The 26,263-nt window shown below is 47.2% G+C and overlaps 2 protein-coding genes across 4 annotated transcripts; one reads left to right on the top strand and one right to left on the bottom strand.

Moving 5' to 3' along the window:
* Window positions 1–1,182: 1,182 nt before the first annotated feature.
* Window positions 1,183–26,263, bottom strand: LOC146334493 (uncharacterized). Of its 3 annotated transcripts, none has more exons than XM_084824300.1 (6): window positions 26,057–26,263; window positions 11,018–11,350; window positions 9,764–10,054; window positions 6,509–6,634; window positions 3,967–4,013; window positions 1,183–1,700 (listed from the first exon to the last, which is right to left on the bottom strand). In XM_084824300.1, exons 1-6 carry the CDS (start codon window positions 26,067–26,069, stop codon window positions 1,605–1,607), a joined length of 906 nt encoding a protein of 301 aa, XP_084680426.1. In that variant the 5' UTR covers window positions 26,070–26,263; the 3' UTR covers window positions 1,183–1,604. The 3 variants fall into 3 exon arrangements, with proteins under 3 accessions (XP_084680426.1, XP_084680427.1, XP_084680425.1); XM_084824301.1 differs by having other exon boundaries at window positions 6,509–6,622; XM_084824299.1 differs by lacking the exon at window positions 26,057–26,263 and adding an exon at window positions 12,564–12,643.
* LOC146334494 (uncharacterized) lies at window positions 15,064–21,752 on the top strand. The gene is made up of 6 exons (XM_084824303.1): window positions 15,064–15,202; window positions 16,401–16,745; window positions 18,497–18,814; window positions 20,115–20,207; window positions 20,299–20,348; window positions 21,495–21,752. The coding sequence occupies exons 1-6, from the start codon at window positions 15,157–15,159 to the stop codon at window positions 21,546–21,548; spliced, it is 906 nt and encodes a 301-aa protein (XP_084680429.1). The 5' UTR covers window positions 15,064–15,156; the 3' UTR covers window positions 21,549–21,752.

Raw genomic sequence — 26,263 nt, 5'->3', positions numbered from 1 at the left:
AGGTACGTGAAGGGGTTCAGTTGACATCACTAGAAGATTTCGAGGGAAGCCAGGGGCCAATATAGCTGTGATATTAAATGCAGTGCTGGTTCAAGGTTTTGGAGGGCCCTTGGCCAAGACACCCTCAGTGGGGCCCCTCCCTCAGTGCCTCTGCCTTCTCACCGCCATGGTCACCAGCTGTTCCTTCTCCTCCTCGCTCCTACTTGCTTGGTCCAGAGGCAGAGAGCCAGGGAGCAAGCAGGCCGGGGCATCTCCTGCTGTTGCTCCTCCCCACCGCCTGAGCGAGAGGCAGGTGAACTGACAAGCAGGTTGCAATGGTGAAGTCAGGAAGCAAGTCCAGGGGGCTCTTGTCAGTGGGCCCCTGCTGGGTGTGGGCCCTTGGCAGCTGCCTGACCAGGCCTACCTTTGACGCCAGCATCTTTAACATGCTGGGTTTTAAAATGCAAACTTTTAAAGCGCAACCCGTCCCCACCCAAGGAGGAGGTTGACAATTATGATCGCAACAGGAAGGGAGTGGAATTCAACCCTTTTCTCCCCTGCTGCAGCCCTGAGGAAAATCCATCCTCTGCTGCTGTTGTCTGCTTTGCCCCTACTATGAATGCCACCAATAACTAGCAGCGTAATGATCGGTTCAGCCCCTCCCCTACTATGGGCGCAGTTTGCTTTTTTAGGGCACAATCCTACGCATATTTAGACAGAAAAAAAGTCCTACAACTCCACACTGGCTGGGGAATGCTGGGAGTTGTAGGATGTTTTTCCATCTAAACATGCCTAGGATTTCACCCTTAAAAACCTGCACATTAAAGATATATTAAATCTTCCATGTTTCTTGGCCCTAGAAGACTTCCAAAAAGGCAAACTTGGCCATCTGGGGAAACACAAAACAGGATGGCTGCACAAATAAATAACAAACACCCCTGTGTAGTTCTATTTACCCTTCGTTTATACAGCTTTTTTCAGCCTGCAAGAGACATCCTCACCCTTACTGCTCATTCCCACAGCAGCTGTGCATGAGCCCTCACTAGATATCCTGCCTGAAAAGGTAGGAGACCAAGGTTGCTTCCTGACCAGGCTGTGCCTGCGTCCAGCTGACATCATCTTCCAAATTGTGAACCCTCCTTACGTTCACCCACCACTTTTTCCGTCTTTTTTTCCCCCCTTACAAGGAAAAAAACATCTGTTAAAGAAGATGGAATTTCTTTATTACTTGTTACATTTACATCCCGCCATTTTCCCTCCCAGGACCCCAAGGCAGCGTACATGATCCTCCTCTGCATGTTATTCTCACAACAACCCTGTGAGGTAGGATAGTCAATAACTGGCCCGAGGTTACCCAGTGAGCTCCATAGCCAGGTGGGGGACTTGAACCCAGGTCTCCCCAGTCGAGTACTCTAACCGTGACACATTGGTGCCTTCGCATTAGGAGCCCAAGATGTGGAATCAGCCAGAGGCTGGGAGGGTGACTGCCTTTTGCCCTGAGACCAGTCACTAAGTCAGGGGGAGGCGGTTTGAGCCAGCGTCTGTGTTGTCCCCCTCCCAGCCCCCCAGGTGAGAGTCCAAAACCTGGCCACCCATTGCAAAGCATGGAGTTGTCCTAGGGTGCTTCAGATCTTTGGATGTCGCTCTTGCAGTGCTCGCCTCCTCTCGTCCTGCTCCAAGGTCCTTGAAGCAAAAGCCAGCTGTGCATAGCAAAGTCCTTCCTGTTTTGCAAAGGGGGAACCCAGTTATTTGGAGGAGGGGAAGGTGCCGCTGACGAGGACAGGCTCTTTGTCTGCTGAGCTTGGTACTGTCTATTCCTGGAGTCTCCGACATGGCCCTGGGCTCCCTGCCCCTCCTGGTTTTTATTTTATTTATGAAGACTTTTTAAAGTTCCCTTTTTATTTTAACTCGTGGGCTGGCTTGCTACAAAGCAAAGTGCCATCCTCCAGTACCATCTTTATTTGGGTTCAAAAGAATGGGGTTTTTTTGGTTAGTTTTAGAGCTCAGACACTACGTTGACCTCATACTTGGGTCCTCTTGCAAGTTACTTTTCTTTTAAATCTCACAAATTTGGCTTCTGGGAAATGGGTGTTTTTGTGATTGGCCGCACCCACTTTGGCAGCCGTTTTATGAATGGGCACCCCCTCCCTGGCAGCCATTTTGTTAGAATGCCCACAATAATCTCTCAAAATTCCAAATGTGCCAAATTGACCCCAAAAGGTTGGGGACTTCCATACTGACTGGCAGCTGCTAGCTGACCTTTATTACTAAAGATGGCAGAAACTGAAAGTGGGGCCTTCTGCATGCAAAACAGGTACTCTGTCGCCACGTTATGCTCTTTCCCCTAAAAACAAAGTGAGATTCTAGTCCTCATGGTTCTAAATAAAGGGCTGATTTATAAAGGGCTGATTTAAATAGCAAATTTATCCAGGAGGCACCAACTATAACATGTTTTAGGTGCCAGTTAAAGACGCATTTCTTTACTGATTCCTTCCCTGGGTGATGTTTCTATTAATGTTTTATATAAATGTTGTAGTATTATGTATTTTAATGCATATTGTTTTTAGTGTTTTTAATTCTCTTGTAAACCACTTAGAGATATTTTTACATATGGACAGCAGTATTTAAATCTATTCAATAAATAAATATAAAAGCTAAAGTAAAATCAGCTATGCAGCTAAAATATGTCTAAAAACACGGCTTCCATTTAATATTGGTTTGACTCTGGCCATGAATGGCTTCATCTCATTACTCTTCTACACTTCCTCTGAGGTTCCCCAAGCAGTAAATGTGAAGTCCTTCCATTTTTTTTCTCACAACAAACCTTTGACAACCCTGCATCCTGTTTCCCACAGTGGTCAGCAAGGTGCTTTGGGGAAGTCAGTAGCAGGGCATAGAAGGAACAGCCCGGCCTGGTTGTTTGTTCCGCCTGAAACAGGTATTTACAGGTACACTGCCTCTGAACATGGATGTTCAGTTTTGCTGTTATTATGGCTAAGTGCTATTGGTAGACCTGTCATCCACGCTTAACTAGGGATGTACGAATTTTGTTAAATCCGTTCCATCTGTGTTTCACAAATTGTCAGGTATCTTTCATTCCATCATCTGTTCATTGATGCAAAAGGATTTTTTTAAGGGATGTACGAGAATTTTCTTCCACTTGGACAAGTGCACATTAGCACTAATGCAAATAGCGTAAGTATGCACTGGCATTAATACACATTCATGCAAGTACAAATTTGTTCAGCAACCACCACCACCCTGCAAAGTAAAAGAACAGCCTGCAAAAAAGAATCTGCGTGACTCGGAAAAAGCCGGTCTGCTGTGAAATCCACAGGCTGGAGTCACAGAAATCTGAACTCATCTCAATCTGTTGCAGATTTCTCCGACATCCCTGTCCACTACTATACCGTATTCTAGGCGTGGGGAGCCCCCTTCAGCTCAAGAGCCAAATTCAGTTTCAGAGAAGCTCCTGGCGGTGTGTGTGTGTGGGGGGGGGGGGCTGAAGGCAAAGAGAGTGGGGCCAGAAATACAAAAAGAGCAACACCCCAGTATATTATACTTTATAGCTCTTACTGCCCATAACCAAGCCTTCGGAGAAGCATTTCAACCTTTGCAAATGGGGAAAAAATGCACAAAAGCTGGGAAACCAGTAAGTGATCACCATTTGGGGGAAAGGGGAAGAGGGCCTGGGGTTCGATCGTATTGGCTTTCCACGCATAAAGGCTTTTTTGCTAGCGACAACTGGAAACACACTGTGAAGTCAGGCTGACCGTACAGAGCCTTGATTTTTAATAATCTGGTATACATTTACCCTCCTGCACTGTCTTCCACTGATTAGAACACTGGATCCCTGCATTTGCAAAGTGGTGTTAGGGCCATTCACACATGCGCCCAGATCGTCCACAGGTGAGGCTATTCTGAGTGTCAATTCCAAAAGCATTCTTAAAGGCTAAGGACATCCCCCCACCCCCGAAAGAGACATACCTGTAGTGCTTCTGCCGATGGAGGTTCAGAGAACTGGTGCCGGAGTCCTTGGGGAGCCAGGAAAAAAAAGGAATAAAAGGATCATTAGGGACAAACAAAGAAGAGATCTATATTCCCCTCCTTCTGCCTTTCAAACTGTGCAAACGGTAGTCATGATAGCCTTTTCCACCAGCCACAGCCACTTCTAAGTTGTGCCAATGAGTTCCACAAGCTAATAATGGGTGTTGTGTGGAGAAATACTTCCCCTTGTTTGTTTGGAAGCAATCGCTCATCAGTGCAAGGGGAAGAGGCCAGTGCTCAGTGGCAGAGCAGACTCTTTGCCTGGGGAAGGTCCTGGGTTCAAACCACAGCTTCTCCAGATAGAAGGATCAGGAGGTAGGTAACAGGAAATACCTCTATTGGGCCAGTCGGCTAGCTTTTATGCTAAGGCAGGGCTCCCCAACCTGGTGCCCTCTAGATGTTTTGGACTGCAGCTCCTATCAGCCCCAGCCAGCAGGGTCACTGGTCAGGAATCCTTGTAGCCCCAAACATCTGGAGGGTTGGGGAAGACTTGTGCTAGGTAAACAAAAGCACAGGAAGGCAGAGACCGCTAGCACATTGGACAGCACGCTTCATGAAGCTGCTAGGCCAGGGTATTTCCTCGTGGAAGGAGCTGTTACTCCACCAAAGATCTGGTGGCAACTGAGGGCTTAAGTAGGCTGGTCAGCTGAGATCTCTCAGAAGCTCCGCCTCCCACTGGCCTTTGTTTGCAACCTTAAAGCGCCCATACTCATTTCTGCAGCCTGAATTTCCTATGCCAGCTGTCCCCAACTTGGGGTCCTCAGCTGCGTTGGAATACAACACCCATCATCCCCAGGTAACACCGCTGGCTGGAGGAGGATGTGATTTGTATTCCAACACATCCAACAGCTGGGGGAGCTGCGAGACTTTGGGGGAGACATTCCTGGAGGCTGAGATTGATGAAAGGGCCTAGGACTTGGGTCTGGGGGATGTGTCTGGGTTCCCAAGGTTCGTGCCTGGAGTGGGTGGCCAGCTCAAGATCCTCTTCAGGACGATGCTGAGCACCCAGGCCTAGGGACATCACACACACACACCCCGAAAGAATATTACAGCTGACTTCAGTCTTACGCAGAAATGTAGGGAGATGCTTTAAACCAGAGCGGGCTATGGGCCTCTGTATTGCGTACTCTGATTGGCAGTGGCTCTCCGGGGTCTTGGGCAGAGAAGGGACTTTCCCTATCTCCTGCTACCTGATCCTTTTAACTGGAGATGCCCAAGATCGAATCTGGGACCTTCTGCATACAAGGTGTGTCCTCTACCACTGAGCTATGGCCCCACCCCACCATGGTCTAGTGCGCTCTACTTTGAGTATAATATAACTATAATGTAACGTATGTACATGCACGAGTGAGACCTGCAATGAAATATTGCAGTATGCAGTGCTGCTGCATTCCATTTCAGTCCCGCATTCCCCTAACAATCAGTTGACATTCCATGGCCACTGGGCATTTTCAGTCCCTATTGGACTGCTGTTCCCCTTAGTGATTTTCCCCCCCCCTTTTTTTCATATTTCTGCTAGCCTTGGGGTTCTCCCAAGCCCACCAATAGTTTCCTCTTGCACATGTGTGTGGTGCTATTTTGCTACAAAATCAACAGCACACATAGCCTGGACACTGGAAATAGAAGGAATTACACAAATATAAGGACAGCTGTGGCCTGACAATGTGTGTTAAATTCACAAAGGAAGAGTGCAGACTTGGCCTTTATTGACAGTTTAGGACAGCCTTCCCCAGCCTGGTGACCTCCAGATGTCTTGGACTGGGGTGGGTGGGAGTTGTAGTCCAACACATCTGGAGGGCACCAGGCTGGGGAACGGTGGTTTAAGTCATTACTAAGCTGTGTTCAGTTATCTCAAGCCCTTAAGAACATGGTGCTTTGCTGGATAGGACCAAAGTCTGCTAGGTGACAATAATTTGCAACAATAAATCCCAACAATCAGCTGTCCCAAAGCAGGCTACTAGAAAGTGGCCCGTAGACAACCACAGTCAGTGCCGGCTCCAGGTTTCTGAGAGACCTTGGGCAAGACGCCTCAGTGGGCCCCTTCTCTTAATGAGTCGACCTTCCCAGCGCCATGGTCCCCAGCTGCTCTCGCTCCTCCGCCTCTCTCTCATCCTGGCTCCCACTTGCTTGCTTGACAGGCAGAGAGCCAGGGAGCAAGCAGGCCACAGCATCTCCCGCTCCTCCTTCTCACCACCTCCGCTGTCTGGGCCGGAGCGAGAGGCAGGGGAACCAGCCGGTTGCGATGGGGGAAGGGGCAGCAAGCCCCGGGGGCTCTTGTCAGTGGGCCCCTTCTGAGGTTGTGGGCCCTTAGTAGTAACCATGCCTACTCTTGACACCACGCCTGGCCTGACCAGGGTCTTACCTACAGCTTATGACTGGAATATAATCCCTGCAAATGATGATGTGGAAGATTTCCCTTCTGCAGAAAGAGGTACTGAGATAGCGGTTGTTTATTTCTTAGGACAGGGTTTGCTGATATTACCTAGCCTGGAAGGGCCCAGCCGAATCCAAAGAAAGCTGAAGAGAAGCACACCCAATGCCAGCACACCCAGGACAGACAGGGGCACTGAGTAGCTGAGGCAGTTAGCACCGGCATCTGCAGAGGAAGCTTTAAAAGGGAGAGAGAGGGAGAGAGAGAGAGAGAGAGCAGGTTTCACGTTATTCAGGAGTTGATGGTCTTCACACCAAGCAGAAGTGACCTGTCATTTATAACATAATGCATGGAGGTGCAGAGAACATAGACAGAGAGGGTTGTGTTTTCTTTTGTTCTTTCTCCCTCTCCCACAAGACTGGAATTCGGGGTAACACAATGAAACTGAAATAGCAACTAGCCTTACGGCATCTTAAAGCAATCATCAGTAACCTGGTGCCCTGCAGATGTTTTGGACTGCAACTCCCATTGTGGTTGATGGGAACTGTAGTCCAACACGTCTGCAGGGCACCGGGTTGGAGAGGGCTGGATGAGTACATTTATTATGTCATAAACTTTTGGGGACTATAACCCACCTCATCAGATGCATGAATTGTTATCCTGTGATACAGTTATATATACACACACATTGTTTGTGTGTATATGGGGGTGGGGTTGTAAACAGCTGAGGTCAGGGCGAAAGCAGAAAGTACAGACAGTGATAATTATATTATTAACAGTGGCCATTCACAAAGCAGTTGGTGAGAACACAATCTTCCTGGCATTGGGTAAGCCAATTAGCACACGTGTGATTTTTTTAAAAAGCCATTATCTTGATTCAAGCCACAAGAGATAGAATTGAACCTTTTGTAATTCAGTGGTCTCCCATTGGAGTCTCTCTCTGAAGTTCCCTTGTTCAAGAATGGCCACCTTAAGCTCAGTTACAGAGGTGTCCCGGGAGTTTGAAATGTTCCCCTGCTGCTTTGTGAATATTGCCATTTCTGATATCAGATCTGTGTCTGTTTATGTATTTATTTTTGCGTGGAGAGACTGGCCTGTCTGTCCTATGCAGAATGGGGTAGGACACTGCTGGCAAATGATGGCATATATTGTCAAGGGCTCCTTGGAGGCCTCTCTCAGTCTAATCCAGTAACCAAGTCCAGACACAGACAAAGGGATTCCTTTCAAAGCTTTATTCTTCTTTTACAACTTAACAACTCTACGGGTAGCAACTAGATCTGAGCAGCAGGGTACCTATGCTCCAAGTTGAAACAGTTGGTCCCCGTTTGAAAGGGAATTACTGGCAGACCCCTGAACTTAAGGACTAGGGAGAGTCCCTCCCCTTTTCCCTTGGATCCTCTGGGCGCAGCCGTTCTTTGAGCGCCAACCGGGCGCTACACCTCCTTTCCGTGCCCTCCATCTGGCGCCGCTCTCTGCGTCTGCGTCTGCGTCGCGCATCCACCCAGTCTGCTATCTCTGCTCGGTCACTCCCTGGACTGCTTTCTAATCTAGGAATGCTGGTGGGAGGAATCTCCGTCAGCTGTGGGCCCTGGGAAAGAGGGGCGCGCTCCCCTCCCAGGAGCGACTGCTCTTCCTCAGAATCAGAACTACTCTGGGATTCTATGGGCTCAGTGTCCACCCTGACATATATCATATTAGAAGATGAACAGGTGTATGAACCCCTGATTGTTATGCGTGGCATTACAGGCTCCTGTACCCATGCTGCCAAAGTAAACAGGGGTTTAGAAGCAGCAGATTCAGGTCATGTCAGTAGCTTCGCTGTTACCATAGCCTCGAAACCTGTACCTTTGTAAATAAACAGGTATTTTTTAATGTTTTGTTGAATTTTAAGCACGTGGTTCTTCATATATCCACTGCATTGTATGACGATCGTGAGCTGCTTTGAGGGCACCAGCCGAAAAGCAGGGTATAAATTTGCTAAATAAATAAATGCATAAATGTGTCTAAGTGTGCTTTTGGACAAGGCGTTTATTGTGCAACAGCCCTGCCTCCAGCATGGAATTCTACTTACATGTGTGTGTGTCCAGAAGATGTGGAGTTCCATTTGTAACCTCCCACAGAAAATCAGTTAAGGAGGAAGAGATGGAATAGCTGCACAACGTCTTCTAACTGGTAGCACGAGGAGCTGTCCATCAGGACACCAGCGGTGTAGTGCAGCCAAGGCTCACAGGGTCAACATAGCAGGGCATTTTGATTAGCAAAGATGATCATAGAATCATAGAGTTGGGAGGGTCCTTGGAGATCATCTAGTCTAACCACCTGCTCAATGCAGGCTCTGCACTGCAGGGTGCAGCTTCAACCTCCCTGACAGAGGGCCATCCAGCCCTCCGCTTAAATACCTCCAGCAAAGGAGAACCCACCACCTGTTCCACTACTGAATTGCTCTCGCTGTTAGGAAGTTTCTCTCAATGTTCAGCCAAAATCTGCTTCTCTGCCATTTCCACCCATTGGTTCTAGTCCTTCCCCGCCCCCGCCCGCCCGGAGCAAAAGCGAACATACCTGCTCCATCTTCTACATGGCAGCATTTCAGATATTTGAGGACCACTATCATGTCTCCTCTTAATCTTTTTTTTGCAGGCTAAAACATACCCAGCTCTTTCAACCCTTCCTCGCAGGACTTGGTTTCCAGATCCCCTCGCCTTCCGGGTCACTCTTCTCTGGACATGCTCCCACTTGTTAATGTTGATGTCATCTGCCACGCCCCTCAGACTTCTCTGTTCCCTCTGAGCTTAGCTGCAATCCTCACACTAACTGGGGGGGAATGGATTTTCCTAGCAACAATTGAATTGTTGTGAGCTATCCCTATTGTAATGCAAATATTTTGTTGAGTGCGCAATTCAGACACATTAGCTTTACAAAAGACCTGCTCTGCAAGTGGAGATGAAAACTGCTGGATGTCGTGTGTTGATATGGATCCATTCAACAGCATTTCTGGACTCTCCTTGGGGGGCACAGCGATGGGGACTGTCATAACCACAAAATGACAGTCAAAACCACAAGTGCCTGTGTTTCCAAATGCATCACTGCACCACCTCTGGGAACACCCTAAAACTTATCTCCAGTCGGGGAAAGGAGGAGAGGAAGGATGAGCACTTTTGTACATGCAGTTTAAATGGCTGTTGAACTTATCTCCGACTCTTCTGCAAACCTTGCCAATGTGGAAGAGATGCATTTGTAATGCAAATGGGCATTCTGTCCAACTTGCATCCATGTTACAAAGGAAGTGGACTGAGGATTGATAAAAGACCGGCTTCGAGCCTGATGTGTGAAAATAACTGTGGCAGAACCGCATGTGACATCACTCACCCGCACGGAACATGCCATTCATCTTTACACTGACACCAGATGAGTTGAATCTGACTTTGCATGTGACATTCTCTGCAGTCATGTGCGAGCCCACAGGGATGTGAAGGATGCTGATGAATGTTAAGGAACCACTGTTGTTTTTCACCAAATGTGTTTCTTGCTGGAGATGTCCAGTGATGTCCCAGGACACTTGGACGAAGTTGGAAACTCCGTGGACCACACAAGCCACTTGGTTGCTCCGATGCGCAGGGAGCTGCAAAAACACCACCAAGCTGCTTGGGGTATAGCTGTCTGTGGAGGAAAAAAATAGAACAGAAAGTTCTAGAAGAAACCATTTGCTCTAGATATTGAGATCTGGATAGTGAGAGCCATTGTGGTATAGTGGTTGGAGCAGCTTTCCCCAGCCTGGTGCCCTCCAGAAGTTTTGGATGAAAGAGTCCATGCATTCAAGTCTGAAAATGTCTTTGTTCTGAGTAACTGTGTTTGTTTGGCCATTTCTTTATAAGTTTATGAGCTGCCTTTCAGCCCAAATAAGCCCCCAAGGTGACTTAAAATTAAAACACAAACCAATCTGAAAACTTTAAAAACAATGTGGAAACTTGAGAAACAATTTGAAAACTTTAAAAACAAAGCTGAAGCTTTAGAACATCACAAACAGCAGAACTGGAAATTCAGAAAAATAGCGGGAAGGAATCTTAAACAACAGACTGTGGAGCTAATACATGTAGAGTGCAATTCAATACATGTCTACTCAGAAGTAAGACCCATTGAGTTCAATGGGGCTTATTCCCAGGTAAATAGGTATAGGTTTGTAGCCTTAGGCTGCAATCCTATCCACACGTACCTGGGAGTAAGCCTCATTGAACACAGTAGGACTTACATCTGAGCAAACACGTATAGGATTGTGCTGTTAAAATACTAAAAAGCCATACAGAATGAAACAATTTAACAGCCTGCCTAAAACTGAACAAACTAACTAACTTCCTTTGGGAGAGAGTTTCAGACACAGGGTGCTGCCTCAGAAAAGGCGCTATTCTGTGTTCCCACTAGCTTAACGTCTCTTGATGGTGGAAAACTTACAAGGACATCTGAAGAAGATCTACAGGCAGCTTCGTATGGGATGAGGCCACCTTTATGCCTTGGGAATATACATGAATGTTGGATGACAGATATGTTGGACCCTTAAAGTTAAAGTGTCCTGATTGCCATTCGACCTACCCTTCCCTTGCTTTCTTACCTCCAGCTGTTCCTTACCTCCAACTATCAGTGAAGATCCATTGCTGAAAATCAAGCTGGGATTTGTCTTTGCACACAAATACAAGCCAGAATCTTCCATCTGGACGTTGGAGATTTCCAAGAACACCTTTTGTCCTTCAGCTTTGCAAGCAAATCTGCCTGCAGCGTTATTATCTCTGCAGCTCTTAACTAAAAGAGGTATTTCGTTCCCTCTTCTTTTGTACCAAAAGAATGATAATCCTCGGTCTTCCATTTCGTCCGTCGAACTGCACTGGAGTCGTACTGTGAGCCCAATGTCGACAAATTGGAACCGCTGTGTCTGATACAGTAAATGTAACTGGACTTGAAATACTGTGGAGAGAAATGGTGCAAGGAATGTCGTGATGGTAAAAAAACACACATGTTTAACCTCTTCACCTCCCAAAGAGACTGGCTACTTTAGAAAGAATTAGCAAAATACATTATTTGTTTTAACGAGCTGTTTTAAATTGGAACACAGGAAGCTCAGACCCTTGGTCCATATAGCTCGATATTGTCTACATTGACAGGCAATGGCTCTCCAGAGTTTCAGACAGGGCATCTTTCACAGCCCTCCCTGAATATGTCAGGAATTAGGTGCACTGCTACTGAGCTATGGCCCTCCACCATAGTTTATTGTGGCAGAAGCTTTCATGGCATACACCCACTGCCCTCAGACGCATGAAATATTATCCTCTGTTGGTAGATATAGAGAGAGAGTATAGAGGAAACAATTGCGAACAGTGTGGGCTGAAAGGTCATAAAATGCAAGAGATGACAGTCAATGACATTTGGAGGTTTAAGCTAAGGTGGGAGTCGTCAAAATCCAGGCAGTCAGGCAGGCAACAAGGATAGGGCAGCAGCAGGAGTAGTCAAGATCACAAGCAAGAGGTCAAGCCCAGTAGAACAGTCAGGTACATTATGTGGCCCAGAAGCCGGGCTGCTGAGCAGTCCAAAAGGTCAGGGAAAGAGCATCAGACACAGGGCACAATTCAGGAGGCAAGGCACACAGCGGAGGCTGAATGGACCAAGTTGTCCCAACCCTGGCTGGGTTTCCAGTGAAGGCGTTTAAGCCCCAAGCCAGCCAGGCCCCCTGCGCCCCCCCAGAGCTCAGCTGTAGCAATCAGAGCTCCCTCCCCAGAGTCTACTGCTGAGGAAGACTCCTCCAGTAAGGGCAGGACACTCAGAAACTGTTCACACCACAGTAGTTGGCGACAACAACACAGGCTTGCTAGTAGTAGTAATACTCTGCCAATTTAATTCAGCACATGCAGCGGGACAGAGAGAACCCTGGTCCCAAACTAATAGAATCCAACTCGGGGATACATTCTAGTTCAGCGATTTTACGCTGGAGTCTCCCATGGAAATCCTTCCTGTGGAAAGACTGGCCATGCATTCAATGAACAAGCAAACAACTGAATAAGTCCTTTGGGAAATGGTGTCTTTCAGGTTATCAGCAGAGCATCCTGGGAGAATAATCGAGCAGCCTAGGTTTCCCTCGATGCAAAGCATTTAAGATTCCGGTTCAAAGTAGAAGATGTGTTACCTGCGGAGGTCCAAACGAGACACTTGGCGAACAGCATTGCCGAAAGCAGCGGCAGCACCTGAAGCCAGCATCTGAGACGCAGCGTCAAGAAAGGGGCCCAATATGACACGCATTTCCTTTGTTAATGGAACCTGATCCACTTTCTGAGTGGGTGGTGCAATGTGCCACTAAAAAAGGTCAGTGAGATGTTACTCACAGGCAATCGCTGAGCTGGAACCAACCATGGGCTAACTAACACCGGGGATCTTCTCTGCCACCAGTTGACTACTAATCCAGGTTTGATTATCGTTTATCAGCTTCTTCCCAGAGGGCGTGCTTGCTATCTTGTGCAAGTTTCTGCCAGGGCTAACCCTCCCTTCCAAGACGACTTGGGAGTGTACAGTGGGGCCATGGGTTGATTATCCAAGGGTGCTACTCAGTGTCGCAGAGTGGCAAACACATGGGGCTACAGATTGGAAAGTCCCCAGTTCAAGTCACAAACTGGCTACACCATCTTACTTGAGCCCCTCTCTCTCAGGGCCAAACTACATGCTGCATTAAATGCAGAGCACAGATGTGATTGTAACTTTTCTTTTTACTTCCATGTAAACACACCGGCCCCTAATCTGGATCAGGACCACTGTAGGCGGGTAGGAGGGGTTAAATCTTCCCACCCAGCCATTTTCTCCCCCTGTAAATTCACCTCCCCCCCACCCCGCGTGGGGGCTTAAGAAAGCAGGGGACCCCATTGGCACCAACAGAGTTTGCCCCTGCTACTTATGAAATAAAATTTTATTAAAGAAAAAAGTCTACCCATCTATAATATGGGCAATAATAATACTGGCTTGTCTTAAGGGGTTGTGTTGTAAGGAAGCCACTTGAGCTCTCAAAAGGGCTCCACAAATTAAGTATTATTATGAGTAGCCTCATAGAACATATCTTGCCACTTATGCTTTGGCAGATTGCAACGGGAATGTTTTGAAAAGACTCAGGTGCCTATACGTCCAATTGCTGTAAGATGGATCTGAAATTGCTAATACAGAACATTTTTGCTGCTGCTTGAAACAATTTAAATTTAGGATGCAATCCTATGCATGTTTAGGCAGAAAAAAGTCCTACAATTCCCAGCGTTCCCCAGCCAGCCATGCTGGGATTTTTTTCTGTCTAAACATGCATAGGATTGCACCCTTACAGCTGATTATTTGGTAGGACACTTTGCATTTGTGTCCTGCTTGTGGGCTTTCCATTGGGACATCTGGTTGGCCACTGTGAGAACAGGATGCTGTACTTTGGTAGCCTTTGGTCTGATCTAGCACAGCTCTTCTGACATTCTTATGTATTTTATATATACCAATTTTTGTTATTTATAACGGTGCTTCCAGGCTAAACATTTATTGTGCAATCGCCCTGCCTCAGTCACAGATGTCCAGATGTCATCCTCTTCCACTTATAACCCTCCTGAGTTTTCCCACCACATCGCCCAGTTTTGCTTTATTTTCTTACGACAGAAAACAATGTGAAGAAGGGAAACACAGAATAGCTGCACAATGCCTTTGATTGGTAGCACTAGGAACTGTCTGGAAGCAACCTGGAGTCGCTTTTTCCCCTGGGGTCGGGGGCAAAACATCGTCTTATAAAATATCGAAATACAATCAAGCAAAAAGATGGCCATAAGAAGAAGAAAACTCAAATAAAATGATAGCGGCGGCAGGGCAAGTCAATTGATTTGGGGTGGGTGTGTGAGGTGGCCATATGTCCTGCTTTGCAGAGGACAGTCCTCTATAAGAACATAAGAACATCAGAAGAGCCCTGCTGGATCAAAGCATGGGGCCTTCTAGTCCAGCATTGTGTTCACACAGCGGCCATCCAGCTGCCCCAATGGGAAACCCACAAACAGGACAGGAGTGCAGCAGCACCCTCTCTTTGAAAGCAGTTGAAGGGCTGTGTGATCCAAGTTGGGTTTAAGATAAAGAACCCTAAAAACTGAGAGCAGAAGGGCCTTGAAGTTACCCTTCGAGTTAGCACCTGGACAGCAGACTGAACCAGCAGGCACAATGATCAGTTTTCCCCACTCGGTGAGATGCATTCTATTTCTGTTTAAACAATCTCGTCATTATTTCTACATTTGCACCTATATGGAACAATGAGCATAAACACATTTCACGCATATTCATGTGCATATGCACGTTTCATGCACAGCTCATTTCATGCACATTTCATGCATATGCACATTTCATGCAAACCTGGGTCCTCTCCCATCCTCTTTTCTGGTCATCCCTTCTCCAGGGATGTAGCGCAAATGATTCCAAACTGAAGAAGGAGAGAAACAGAAAGTGCCAGAGCATTTTGTGTGTGCATGTGTGGAGTTGTTACTAAAACATTAAAAACAAATCTCTCCGCTTGCATGCTTCAAAAGGAAAGCTACCAAATTGCTTTTCAGATGTCCCCGTTGTGTGTTTTTCTGCAAGATAGCAGTAGGTCGTATCTCTCAACTTTCCTTTTTATGCCCACAGATATTGACAGGAAACAAATAGACATTGTAGCCCCCGGGACCCCCGAGTGAGCCACTAATCAAAAGATCTGCTTCAACATTCAGTAGCTGGAGGAGGAGGAGATGATGCTTTTCCATTTGGCTGGAGTGATTCTACTCTCTTTGCCCTGTAAGTGTTGTCAAAACCAAAATATAATTTCTTTTCGCAGAACGACTCATCTTCAGCAGCGCCTTGAGAAATACCGAGCTGCGTTCAGACTAAAAATATGAAAGCACACTGGGTTGGATTCAGGCTTAGTTGTACTAGAGTATACCCATTGAATTCAATCGGATTTGTTATTTATTTACACTATCTTTATCCTGCTCTTCAGCCAAAAAAGCCCTCACAGCAGTTTCCACACAATTGGTAAAACAAGACAGTGCCTGGCTGCAGGCTTACAATCCAAAAACACACAGCGAACAAGGAATCAGGAGGAAAGAGGAAAAGTTAATCAATGGCTAATTTAAATCCTATTCATTTTAATAGGTCTGCCCTAAGTATGACTGGGTCTGGATCCAACACATTAGTTTCAGAATGGCAAACTGAATTTTGTTTAAAGATACGGTTGTCGGTTCTTTTTACAAGCAAAAAAACATCTAATGTTGCAATTTCATCTAGGGCCAAGACTCACTGAACTCAGAGGGACTTGCTCATGAGTAGACGTGTACAGGATTACACTCTTAAAGTTTAGGGTTCTAGGGTGGCTTGTTAACCACAGTAACAAGCCACCCTCACCGAATTTGTACCTCATGGCAAGCCGCACCAGCGAGGGTCATGCGATTCCCCCCCAGCATGCACAGCAGGGAAATAAGCAGGGAAACAAGCCCAGTATGTCCCCAAACAGCTTAAGACTACTAGCTCAAGATTCTCCAAGAGTTTCTTTTCCCAGCACCAAGGAGAAAAGTTTGATCTCAAAGTCAAGTTCTAACCATTTTCAGCTCTCCAGGGAGCTGGTCTTTTGTAAAGCGAATGGGTCTTAATTGCCCATTCAAGACCAAGCCACCTCCAAATACTTTGCATTACAACCGAAATGGCGCATAGCAATATGCTGTTGTTGGGACGATCCATTTCCCCCACCCCCCAGCTTCTGTGAGGATTGGAAGAGCTAAGATCAGGGGGAACAGGGAAGTCTGAGGGGGCTGGCAGATGAAAATCAGCTTCCCCCCTTGCTACTGTAGGGATGGGAGATAAGGTCAGAGGGAACAGGGAAGCCGGCGGGAAGGTGGCAGGTGATGTCAGTGTCCCCTCGGCCCCGTGAGCCCTGTCTCCACGACACCACTGAGCATAGCGCGGTGCTAACCCATCTGCCCCTTGTTTTCCCATGTAGCCAGCCAATCACAAAGGAGCGGAACAATCCCACCAAATCTGGAACAGGTTGTGGCATCTGCTGGAAAAACCGTAACTCTGAGTTGTAGCTTTCCGGCTGGACAGCCGTCTAGAAGCCTGCTGATGTCTTGGTACAAGGAGAAACAAGATCAAAGGCTTGAGCAGATATATGTGAGTTCAGCCTATTCAGAGCCAGATGGGAAGTACTCGCATCCCCCTATCACTGCCATGAATGTTTCTCTGATCATCAGCAACGTACAAAGAGGTGACGCTGGGGTGTATTACTGTGTCGGATCCCTATACGAAAATTTTGAAATCCATAAAGGGATGAGGTTGATCGTCGTCGGTGAGTGTCCAGGCAGATGTTGAAAATGATTACGGATTTAGGAGAGCCTTCCCCCAACCTGGTGCCCTCCAGATGTTTTGGACTTTGACTGCTATCAGCCCCAGCCACCTTGGCCAATGGTCAGAAATGCTGGAAATTGTAGTCCAAAGTATGAAGGGCACTAGCTGAGGAAGGCTGATTTAGTACGATGCCAAATCGAATGCCTGCTCCAGGAGGAGGAGGTTGGTGTTGTTATGATTCTGATTGAAAACATTTCTATACCACCTTTCTGGGAAAACCAATCAAGGCAGTTTACAAAAATGTCAAAAAACAAAAATCACAAAGATGTAGTAAAGACTTAAAAACAAACAAACAGAACTTCAGTGTTAAAAGCCAAATTAAAAAGATGTGTCTTGGCCCACTTCCTGGGTTTAGGTGTGGGTTCCAGTTCTAGCTCCCACGGGAGTGTATTCCAGGATCTGGGAGCAACACAGGAGAAAGCCCTTTCCGGTGTGGCTGACAAGCGGGTCTCTGGAAGTGGGGATGCCTTTAAAAGGCTTCTTGGGCTGATCATAGCAAGCAAGCAAGTTCCTAGTGAGACAGGCGGTCCCTAGAGCTGCCTTCCCTAACCTGGTGCCCGCCCTCCAGATGTGGTGGCCTGCAACTCCCATAATTCCATTGGCCATGCTGGCTGGGAATGATGGGAATCGCTGCCCGACATACCTGGAAGGCGCCATGTTTGGCGAAGGTTGGTTTAGAGCTTTAAAGATGAAGACCAACCTCCTGAACAGAGTCCAGAAAAGAACTGGCAGCCCGTGCATACAAACTTGATACCGTGTACTGCTGCTGCATTTTGCACCAATGGAAACTTCCATACGCTCTTCAATGGTAGCCCCATGTAGAGCACATTGCAGTACTCTAACCATGATCTAACCAGACATGGATAACTGTTGCCAAATCGGACTGACATCTTCTCAATAAAACCTTGCATCATACCTGATAATATTATTGTAGAGTTCCCATTTTCCCAAAGCAATGAGAAGTGCTATGATTGGGTTTAGTTTCTTTTGGACTAGAAACTTAGGGCATTTTTGTAATGTTTGCTTTGCTTACTTATGAAGAAGCAAAGCATAAGCAGAGGAAAACAGGCACTCCTACAAGGCCAAAAACAAGTAAGACTCTTGTAGCGCATTGGAGCAGTGGTCGGGAACCTGCTGCAGCCCTACTGAGTTTGCTGGACTCCAACTCCCATAATCCCTCACCACTGGCCATGCTGGCTGTCCATATTCTGCAAGGTTTCCCCCCAGCTCAGCATTATAGAAAGGGCTGCCCTTCTGAAGCATTGATCCAGGAGAACACTCTTATCTCCAATCAGTGATTGGAGATAAGAGCTGGGATCAGCACTTTCTGGAGTGCTTTCTCAGCATTTTCCCCTTTCTGTAGTGCTGAGCTGGAGAAACTCCACTGGGAGTGGGGTTTTGGGGAGAAAGGAGCGTGGCCTGGGAAAAAAATCTGGCAGGCTGGATGGAGAACCCTGTGTGCCGGATCTGGCCTATAGCTCAGAGGTTCCCCATCCTTGGATTACAGTGTCAGACTAGGACTGGACTGACTGGGTAGCCATTGGCCTAGTCTCACTTTTTCAACCTAACCTACCTCACAGGGTTGTTATGAGGGGGGCATGTGTCTTGCTTTGAGCTCCTCGGGGGAAAAAGTGGGATATAAATGTAATACAATAAAATAAACTGTGATTATCATTCTCAATGTTCTTTTAGATGATTCTAGGCTGAGCTTTTCCTTACTGGTGCCTTCCTCCTTGGAAGGGGCTCACCCTAACCACAGCGTCCCTCTACTTTGCCTCTTCTTTGACGCGAACCCTTCTTGGAAACCTATAGCCTGGAATATTAGTGGGGAAACATCTCAGAACCAATCAGATATTGGCGTGACAGATGAGAACGGAGCATTTAGCATTTGGAGTTTACAGTTGGTTCTGCCAAAGGCATGGATCCAGGGGACGGCATATAGCTGTTCAGTCCAAGAAAACAGAAGCATCAGTGCTGTATTCCAGAAGAGCGTAGTGTCTACAAACCCAGGTATAGTATGACAGAAAATAGCTGATTCCATCTACAAGGAAATATGTGTTATCAGTGCTGGCTCCAGTTTTTTGCGAACCCTTGGGCAAGACCTCCTCCATGGGCCCCCTCCCTCAGGGAGTCGGCCTTCTCACCGCCACGGTCACCAGCAGCTCTCGCTCCTCCGCCTCCCTCTCATCCTGGCTCCCGCTTGCTTGCTGGGCAGGCAGATTGCCAGGGAGCAAGCAGGCCGCGGCATCTCCTGCTTCTCCTTCTTCCCACTGCCATTGTCTGGGCCGGAGTGAGAGGCAGGGGAACAAGCAGGCTGCAATGCTAAAAAGAAGGAGCAACTCCAGGGAGCTCTTGCCAGGGCGCCCCTGCTGGGGTGTGGGCCCTTGGCAGGTGCCCAACCATACCTACCCTTGATGCCAGCCCTGGCTGAACTCTACTCATGACACATAGTTAGGAGGAACCATCTCCCCAGGAGTCTTATCTGTCCAGGGTGGTACCCACTGATAATGTGCAACAAGGAATCTTTGCAGAAGAGGTGTTATTTGTTTTAAAGCAGGGAATCTGAAGGAATGCAGCAAAAGAGACCGTACCAGTTAGGTCACAGGTAGGCGGAAGGTAGGTTGGGAGCTCCTGGTAGATGTCTGGGTGATTTGCAGTAGAACAGCAAGGATTTCTGACTTGTTTAACAATGGCAGCAACAAAATGACTCTCCCACCCCCACCCCACCCCACCCCAAACTATACTGCTGAAATGGAAAACTGGGGAGGGGGCAGGTTAACAGCAGTGGATTTTTCTAAGGAAGCACTGCAAGCTCAATTAATTTCTGTGACTCAAAGCAAATTTCTGGTCTCAGAATTCTTTTATTTCTAAGTGTGTGTGTGTGTGTGTGTGTGTGTGTGGGCGGGTGTTCTTTTGCATCAGCCCCTGGTTGGTGGATCCCTAGTATAGCTTTCCCCAACCCATTGTGTTGGACAACAACTCCCACCATCCCCAGCCAGCATGGACATTCTACTTGGAAATGATGGGAGTTGACCTGGGTGCTCTGAAAGGATGTTGCAGGCGTAAGGGGTAGCAAGGGACAATGGGTGAAGTCATTTCCAGGAAGAGGAGGTATTTGGAAAGGGTGCAACTGGTGGAATTTAATGTCCCAAGCAGAGATATATCTGAATATGAGGGCAGAGAGATAAGAGGGCTTTGAAGGACATTGTATTGGAAGCAGAACTAGTTAGGAAGCTAACACCATTTCTTTCTTTCTGTCTCTCTCTCTCTCTCTCTTTCCTTCTCCCTCTCCCTCCCTTTCCCTCTCCAGAAAACTGCATCCCCATGCTGTATTTTGGAGTACCCTGTATTGGAGTCTTCCTCTTGATTCCGCTCTTGCTCTTCAGAAAGCATCATGCCAGAGGTAATGCATCTGTGAGACCAGGGGCTTGTAGCCAGCTATGAATCAAGGCAGCGTGACCATGATTTCTCTTTGCCTCTTTCCCTCCTCACAGGCCGTGCAGAGCAACTGGCAAGGCATGGACTCCCGAAGGAGATCCCACAGGTAATCGACATCCTCGGAAACTGCCATGGCAAAGGAGGAGGAGGAGGAGAAGCAGCAGCACTGCTTCTTGTTTTGCTGAAAGGCTTGGAAGACCAACCCAGCGTCTTCAGACAATCCAGCTTTGAACAATCGGAAGTTATATCCCCACAGTACTAGGGCTGTAGCCTTTAATGCAAGGGTGTGGAACGAGAGGCCCACAGGCCAAATGGAAATGCTTCTTTTTCAAAACAAATGCCTATATCCCTATATATGCCTATATACGCCATTTTTAAAGGGTTCTCCTTTGTATTTATTTATCACAGGGGTGGGAAACCTCAGGTCTGGGGGCCAATCCAGCCCTCCTGGCCTTGCAATCCAGCCTTCCAGGGTTCCTGAGATGGCTTCAGTCATTTGCAAATGTAGGTAGATTGAACCACTGCATTCATTAAAACCTGTGAGTGGGCATAGGGTTGCAGCCTTAGGTATCTATAATCCGGCGATTTCTGTAACATTTGGTGTTGTTCTCCTTGCAGGCAGGCAAAGAGAAGTTACGTAAGCAGTGAAGCAGGTCACATGCCTCCCTAATTTCGTCGGAGGCAAGATAAAACTGTCGTTAATGCTGATTGGCATTAATGTGATAGAGCAGGGGCGTGGGGGGCGGGGTTGAAGCTCTTTCAGCCCAACGGCCAAATCCAATTTCAGAGAAACTCTGGGGGCTGCACTCCAGTGGTGGGTGGGGCTAAAGGCAAAAGGGGCAGGGCCAAAATACCAACATATTTTAGCTTGAACCTTTTACTGCCAGTAACTAAGCCTTCCAAGAAGCATTTCAACCTTTCGGAATGGGGGCGGGGGGGATGCGCAGAATCGGGAAACCGTCAAATGATTCGTGGTTGGGTGGAAAGGGGTGGGGCCATGGGAAAGGGCGTGGCCACCTGGGAAACCCTGAAGGACTGAATTTGGCAGTTCCCCACTCCTGTGGTAGAGAAACGCAGAAGAGAAACATTTAAAATGGCATGTATAGTCTAGGGGCTTTTTGTTTGGTTTGTCTTGTGTAGCTTTTTTCTTTAAGAAGCCTTTTTATTTAAATAATAGTCATGAGATTATTTTTAAGAACAATTTGGGAAGGATGAAGGCTCAGCCTTTTGACCTTTTCCATTCTTGTTGCAGACTGGTTACGCAGAACTGCATTTCAACAACCGAAACATGGTGCCCACAGATTAATCTCACCTACTGGTCAAAGGTGGCATTGTTTCCAAAACAAGGATAGATGCAAAGAAGGAAAGCACGTTTCAAAAGTTAAATAAACTCGACTTGCGACACGGACAGTGCAAGCCTGTGCATATTTATTCAGAAGTGCTGCTTTGTTCAATGGTGACTACAGGATTGCAGCCTTGGATGGTTATATTAAAGACAACCTTTGACCCTACCCAGTTTGGCTTCTCTTGACTCTTTGATCCGGTTTGGTGGGCTGCAACCCTCAAATAATCCAACAACAGCCCAACAGGTTATTTGAAGGTTGCCACCCACCCCAAACGAGCCATGCCGCCTAGGTTTGGATGACACGGCAAGCTGTGCTGGTGTGAGTAGTTTGGAAAATCTGGCCGGCACCCATCCATCGTGTGCGGTGGCTGCAACAAGCCACAGCGGCTTGTTTCAGCCGCCAGCACTGTGCGAACCGGGCCTTTCCCTAGTGGGAATTTTAGTGTAAGTTGCCTTTCTTCCAGGTTCAGCTCCCACTCCAGAATCTCTAGAACTTATGTCTTAGAGTGGTGAATCAACATCTTGCCTCTAGTGTACAGGGCCAGCTCCAGAAGGTGGCAAGATTGGGCATTTGCCAGGGTGCCAAGACCAGCAGAGGGTCCTCTTACAGTGTGATCACTTCCACTTTGCAAAGAGGATCCAAGCCAGAAGATCAGAGGCAGCCAAAGTGGATTCTCAACTAGCAGGTCCCGCCTCTTCCAGGTGAGGGGCCCCCAGTGAGGGTGCCATGCTCAAGAGCCCCCCAAATCCTGGAGACAACTCTGCTACCACACATGCATTTACGCCTTTGCGCACAGTGATGCAGTGCACAGGTCTCTATTTTTTTGGCAGAACACTGCAAGTTTTGAATACACCACCCAAAATTAATCTCCATGTTTGTTAATAAGAACATAAGAACAGCCATGTTGGACCAGACCAAAGGTCCATCCAGTCTAGCATTCTGTTCAGACAGTGGCCAACCAGCTGCGGAACAGGAATCCACAAGCAGGACATGAGCGCAACAGCACCCTCCCACCCATGTTCCCCAGCAACTGGTGTACATAGGCTCACTACCTCTGGAACTGGAGGTAGCACATAGCAATCAGGACTAGTAGCCATTGATAGTCCTTTGTTAGAAGGACTACCCCACTCCCCGCCACCTCAGCTTTAATTGTGCTGCCTGCTTGCTCCTCTTACGGCTAGAGACAGGCCTCAACAACTGCTGGGTTTTAAAAAAAACAAAAAATCTAAGGGCGAATTTTGTTCTGCTGGTGTGTGTTTTTCCCCCCAAGTAGCCTTTGTTGCAAGTCGAGATCTATTTTGCACGAGACACTGTCTTAGCCTAATTACAGAGCCAGTGTGAGCATCTCTGGGCAACTGCCAAGGCGTCCTTCACATCCCAGCACATCAACTCTGGTTGCCTGCCCTACGCTCCCTTCTCTGGTGTAGGGCTAGGGTAGCCACTTTTGTATTGCCCCCCAAAGAGGAAATGCATCCCTCAAAAGAGAATTTGCATAACATCTGCATCTGCAAATGTAAAGGTATAGATGCACATGTAGAAATAACCCTCTCTCTCTCTCTCTCTCTCTCTCTCTCTCAATATCATAGAATTGTAAGATTAGAAGGGGCCTATAAGGCTACCGAGTCCAATATATATAATAAATTTAGTTATTGAGGCCTGAGGATGCGGACAAGGTGCTTGACCAAGTCCGGTGGACCGCCTGTGTGCTCGATCCTTGCCCTTCATGGCTCATCACATCAAATGAGGGGCTATCTGGCTGGGTCCAGGAGGTTGTAGATTCCTCGAGATCCTGATAACTTGTAGGTTTCGCTGCCATCAACTCACTTGATGGCTCTTACTGAAGGAGTGGAGCCAAAATGTTCCTCCCAGAAGCCCTTAAAACTGAATGTTTGTGAAGAGATAGTATATGTGCTGAAATTGTTATGATTAAGATGGGATTTTTATATGGTTAAAGTAAGTGTAAACTTTTGCTGAAAGTCACCGGTGAGAAGCAAGTAGACAGAAAGTGTTGTTGTTGTTCAGTCGTTCAGTCCTGTCCGACTCTTTGTGACTCCATGGACCGTAGCACGCCAGGCCTTCCTGTCCTCCGCTCTCTCCCGGAGTGTGCTCAAGTCCATATTCATTGCATCGGTGATGCTATCTAGCTGTCTCGGTCTCATCCTCTGCCGTCCCCTTCTCCTTCTGCCTTCAATCTTTCCCAGCATCAGGGTCTTTTCCAGAGAGTTTTCTGTTCGCATTAGGTGGCCAAAATATTTGAGCTTCAGCTTCAGGATCTGTCCTTCCAATGAGCACTCAGGGTTGATTTCCTTTAGGATTGACTGATCTGACCTCCTTGCAGTCCAGGGGACTCGTCGTCAGAGTCTTCTCCAGCACCACAGTTCGAAGGCATCAATTCTTCAGCGCTCAGCCTTCCTTATTGTCCAGCTCTCACAGCCATACAGTACTACTGGGAAAACCATAGCTTTGATTATACGGACCTTGGTCGGCAAGGCGATGTCTCTGCTTCTTACTATGCTGTCTAGGTTGGCCATAGCTTTCCTCCCAAGGAGCAAGCGTCTTTTAATTTCATGGCTACAGTCACCGTCTGCGGTGATCTTGGAGCCCAAGAAAGTAAAATCTGTCACTGCTTCCATTTCTTCCCCTTCTATATGCCAGGAAGTGATGGGGCCAGATGCCATGATCTTAGTTTTTTTAATGCTGAGTTTCAAACCAGCTTTTGCACTCTCCACTTTCACCCTCAACAAGAGGCTATTTAGATCCTCTTCGCTTTCTGCCATTGGGGTGGTATCATCTGCGTATCTGAGGTTGTTGATCATTCTCCCGGCAATCTTAATTCCGACCTGTGATTCATCCAACCCGGCGTTTTTCATGATGTCCTCTGCATATAAGTTAAATAAGCAGGGCGACAATATGCAGCCTTGTCGTACTCCTTTCCCAATTTTGAACCAATCGGTTGTTCCATGGCCGGATCTTACTGTTGCTTCTTGACCCTCGTACAGGTTTCTCAGGAGACAGGTAAGGCAGTCTGGTACCCCCATCTCTTTCAGAATTTGCCACAGTTTGTTGTGATCCACACAATCAAAGGCTTTGGCGTAGTCAATGAAGCACAAATAGGCATTTTTCTGGAATTCTCTTGCTTTCTCCAGAAAGTGTAGGGGGCACCAGGTTGGAGAAAGCCAGAGAAAACCAGAGTGTGATAGAATTGTTGCAAAGCATAGTGAACTAACGAAGGTCAAGCGAGAGTTGTACAAGGAGTGCAAGAAGAGTTGCTTTGTGTGTAGAACTGATCAGAACAAATCATTTATGGGTCAAGATGTATCCTAAACTGGAAAGTCTTGATTTAGCGAATCACTTAAGAAAATGTGCTTTTGTTCCACTGATACAAGAAGTGCATACTGAATTGCTTCTTTTGTTTATGCTGTTTAATCTCTGAGCATGTGCAGATGTATTTCTGACTATGCTGTTGCAACTCCTTATGAGAGTTTTGAATCAGCTAGCCTCTCTGCTCAAGTTGAGCTCATTGCTCTAAAGTCAAAAACTGTTGATATCTGTGCTGACTCATGTCTGAGGAAAGGATTCCTCACCCACGCTCGCAAGCTATTCAACTTGAAACCTTGACCCATCCTGACTTATCTGACGTTCCATTTCAAAACCCTGATTGAGAACTCTTAGTTAATGGTTCCTGTGTGCATGTCCAAACCGGTAATTTTGTTGCTGGGTACAATATTGTGACACCTTTTGAGCTCATTGAAAGTGGCGCGCTACCCACGGTTGCTTCAGCTCAAATAGGAGAACTCATAGCCCTGATGTCTACAAGGGCCACCCCAAACAGAAAATACCACTTGTCTCCATATGGAATTATCACCGGCAAGCCAAGGAAATTTTTGTCCTCACCTCCCGAATATGAGGACTCTACCTACACTCATTCATTGACCATAGACTATTGTAAGAAATTAATGAAATGTGTTAAAAACTTTCATTCAGAGTTTGAAGAAGCACGTGTATTGCACCCAATTGTGAACAGCGTCACAGCCTAGAAGTGAGAGATTGGGTCTATGTGAAAAGACATCAGAGAAAGAATTGCCTAGAGCCCAGGTAGAAGGGCCCTCGCCAGGTACCGCTCACCACTCATGCAGCAAAAAGCTAGAAGGAATACCTGCCTAAACACACACTTCCCAGTGTAAATGTGCCTCCACACCAAGACCTTCCCCAGTTTACTCAGTCAAATGCTCCACGACTACTGATTTAGTGCTTGGAGAAGCAGATCTGTCTTTTTGTGTGTGTTACAGCTCCAGAAACAGACTGACTCTCTCCACAGATATGCTCTGTCCTTTCAAGGACTGCCTTTACATGTTAGAGCATTAAAAAGTTCCACTTCAGCCCTTATGAGAAGGGCCGTATCAAGTGCTACTAGTCACTCCAACTGCTGTCAAAGTAGAAAAAAAAAGGAAGCCTGGATCCATCATACCCGATGCAAGCATGCCATTCCACCAGATGACAACGAGGTAGCCAAAACCTCCACCTTCTTCGGACCAGGACAAGAAGCAGACGACGACGAGGTAGCCAAAACCTGCACCTTCCCCAGGCTAGAGGATCTGCGACAGACAGCCCTGCCGAGTCAGGGCCAGAAGAAGCTGACATCACAGGATCAAGCCGCACTTCCCCTGACCAGGAA

Source organism: Heloderma suspectum, chromosome 17 (genome assembly GCF_057233095.1).
Source record: "Heloderma suspectum isolate Gila_16-S chromosome 17, 16-S_ref, whole genome shotgun sequence".
Lineage (NCBI taxonomy): Eukaryota > Metazoa > Chordata > Lepidosauria > Squamata > Helodermatidae > Heloderma > Heloderma suspectum.
This window is presented reverse-complemented; position numbering and strand designations above follow the sequence as displayed.